The sequence below is a fragment of the Eptatretus burgeri genome, chromosome 5 (assembly GCF_056783735.1).
Source record: "Eptatretus burgeri isolate ZD-2024b chromosome 5, Ebu_testis_v1, whole genome shotgun sequence".
Lineage (NCBI taxonomy): Eukaryota > Metazoa > Chordata > Myxini > Myxiniformes > Myxinidae > Eptatretus > Eptatretus burgeri.
Genome location: NC_140965.1, coordinates 49,605,665 through 49,607,927, shown reverse-complemented (window position 1 = coordinate 49,607,927; position 2,263 = coordinate 49,605,665). Strand labels below are relative to the sequence as shown.

Here is a 2,263-nt window from a genome sequence, read left to right as displayed (position 1 = left end):
TAAAAGTTGATATTTACCTTGTGCATTCACGAGCCCCAGATATGACCTTCCTATTGTTGTTAAGAAGCACCCACTCCAGCTACGGTGCCTCTCCGAGAAGTCTCTTCAATTGCAAACTTCCATTAAGAAATAACCATGCCTGCCATGTCCACATGAGGCACTCCCGCAATGTTCAAATTGGTAGTTTGGCTTGACCGTGCCCATCCACAATCCTTCAGGCCTTGCACCGGTCTACATCATCATAAGTGCAGCTGCAAGATCATTCTCTAACTTTCTTCGTGTGTGTCGAGGCACCCCTTTCTCTCAGGTGTTTCCAAGCATTTTTGGCTTTTTATAAGCTTTGTGAGCCATTTTAGGTAACCATCCTAATCTCTCATGCACAATCATACATGAACATGCTCTAATCAACATTGTTTCTAAAGGGTTCTACACGTTTACACTGAAAATTCTGGGGGTAGATTACATCATTTCAACAGTTCTATTTTTTTCAGCAGGATTTCAGCTATTCACAATATCCCCACTTATAACACATACTTTTTCTTGTAACTTCATGCAACTGATAAAACAAGGATACATTCTGTTCGCTCCTTGGAGAAAACTCCGGCCGCTCGGGTATATGGAGGTTTGAATAATGGCTGCTCAGGTTCAAAGGGTTAAATTTCAAGAGTTCATATTTTGACCAAATTATTATATTTAGAGTTTTTTTCTACAGGCTGTTAACATCCGTCTGGGTTATCTACTTCTTTGGTACTGTACAGGAGGGGCTGGGTGGTGTGGACCAATGCACTGGGTAGCCACAACGTTGGGAGATATGTTTATTTATATACTTGTAATTGTTGCCTTTGTGAATGTGAGGAACAAGCCAAGATGCACATTTGAGGAATGTTACTAAGTAAGGCAGCACCAACACCACAGGTTCTGTGCAAATGGAAGGAAGTATTCAAAACAGGAAGTCTTAATGGACCAAGTTGATATAACTTGAGCCACGGATACCAGCCACCCTGAACAATGGGAATTTGGCACAAGAAAATGGTCAAAAATACATGAGGGACATGATCACCGAGGCAGGTACGAAAAGGTCCTGGAAATCAGAATATCACAGAAAAGCAAGCTATACTGGCATTGTTCATTTAAATTATCTTCACAAATACTGTAAAAGCAAAAAAGAGAAAGCCGTTCTATTAAATATCGATAGAATACAATTATCAAAGTTGAAACTTGGCACCAAAAACTGAATTATCGTATGCATTCAGTAAGATCGTGGCTGGTCCGGTGGCCAGTAGTTGGGGATTTGGAGATCTACATTGATATTTGGTCCTTTCCGTCCATGAGGTTGGTGTGGAATGGGGAAAAGGGGTTCACCTGCACTCCAGTTAAATACCAAATGGTTCTGCTGGCACGAGTGCTATGTGGATCAGATCTCGCCGTTGTCTGCCACTGCTTTCGGTGAGGGTTCTGTCGTGTCTTTTCGCGTGGAGGCTTTGGGCACTGCAGTGCGAGGGACACCGAGAGATGGCGCGAGCGTACAAAGGAAGCCTGCAATAAGTGCGAGACCGAGACCACCCCAAGCGCAGAACATAGACCAGCCATAGCCATGTGCCACGTCCCCTGGTAACCCGAACAGTCCTTTGGGGAACCGAGAAAGTTGGAAGTTCACTTCTGCTACAAACGTGCACAGAGAGATGATGCAGAAGGTTCCTGGGATGGGTCCGGGAGCAATGTGGTACAAATAGTTTGTCTCAATTATGAACAGAAATGAACATTCTTCATACAAAACCTTTAAGCACATCATGTTTTACAGTTGTGGCAAAAAAATATTGGAACCTTTGCACTTTTTTCAAATAATACACCATTTCATCCAGAAAATTGTTGCAATTAAAAATCTTTTGGAATCCACAGATGTATTTCTTTGGTTTGCAGAGGAACAAAAACATTTTTAAAGCTGAAAAAATTATTAAATCTTAGCTTATTCCACACAGGAATCGTAAAATGGCCTGGACAATATTATTGGCACCTTTTAGAAGTTGTTAGAGCCTGGTGTTGGCTTAGTGGTTAGGGTGGCAGCTTGGGATCCTTGGGTCCTGAGTTCAAGCCCTGTTGGCCACTGAATTAAATACACCAGGAGGTTGACTCAGCCTGTCATCCTTCTGCAGTCGGCAAAATGAGCACCAGTGTACTGGTAAGGGGGACACTGCATCAGCGGCATAGCCGCGTCCCAATCAATGATGCAACCAGCAGCCACAGGCTGCACTCGATGGAGAGA

General features: G+C 43.2%; 1 protein-coding gene across 1 annotated transcript in view; it reads right to left on the bottom strand.

The window, feature by feature from the left end:
• Positions 1–802: 802 nt before the first annotated feature.
• Positions 803–2,263, bottom strand: part of LOC147026401 (transmembrane protein 178B-like) — a 49,349-nt gene continuing 47,888 nt past the window's right edge. Inside the window, exon 4 of the mRNA XM_085881818.1 lies at positions 803–1,698. Within this exon, the coding sequence (XP_085737944.1) occupies positions 1,415–1,698 (284 nt within the window). The 3' untranslated portion in view covers positions 803–1,414. The remainder of the gene's footprint in view (positions 1,699–2,263) is intronic.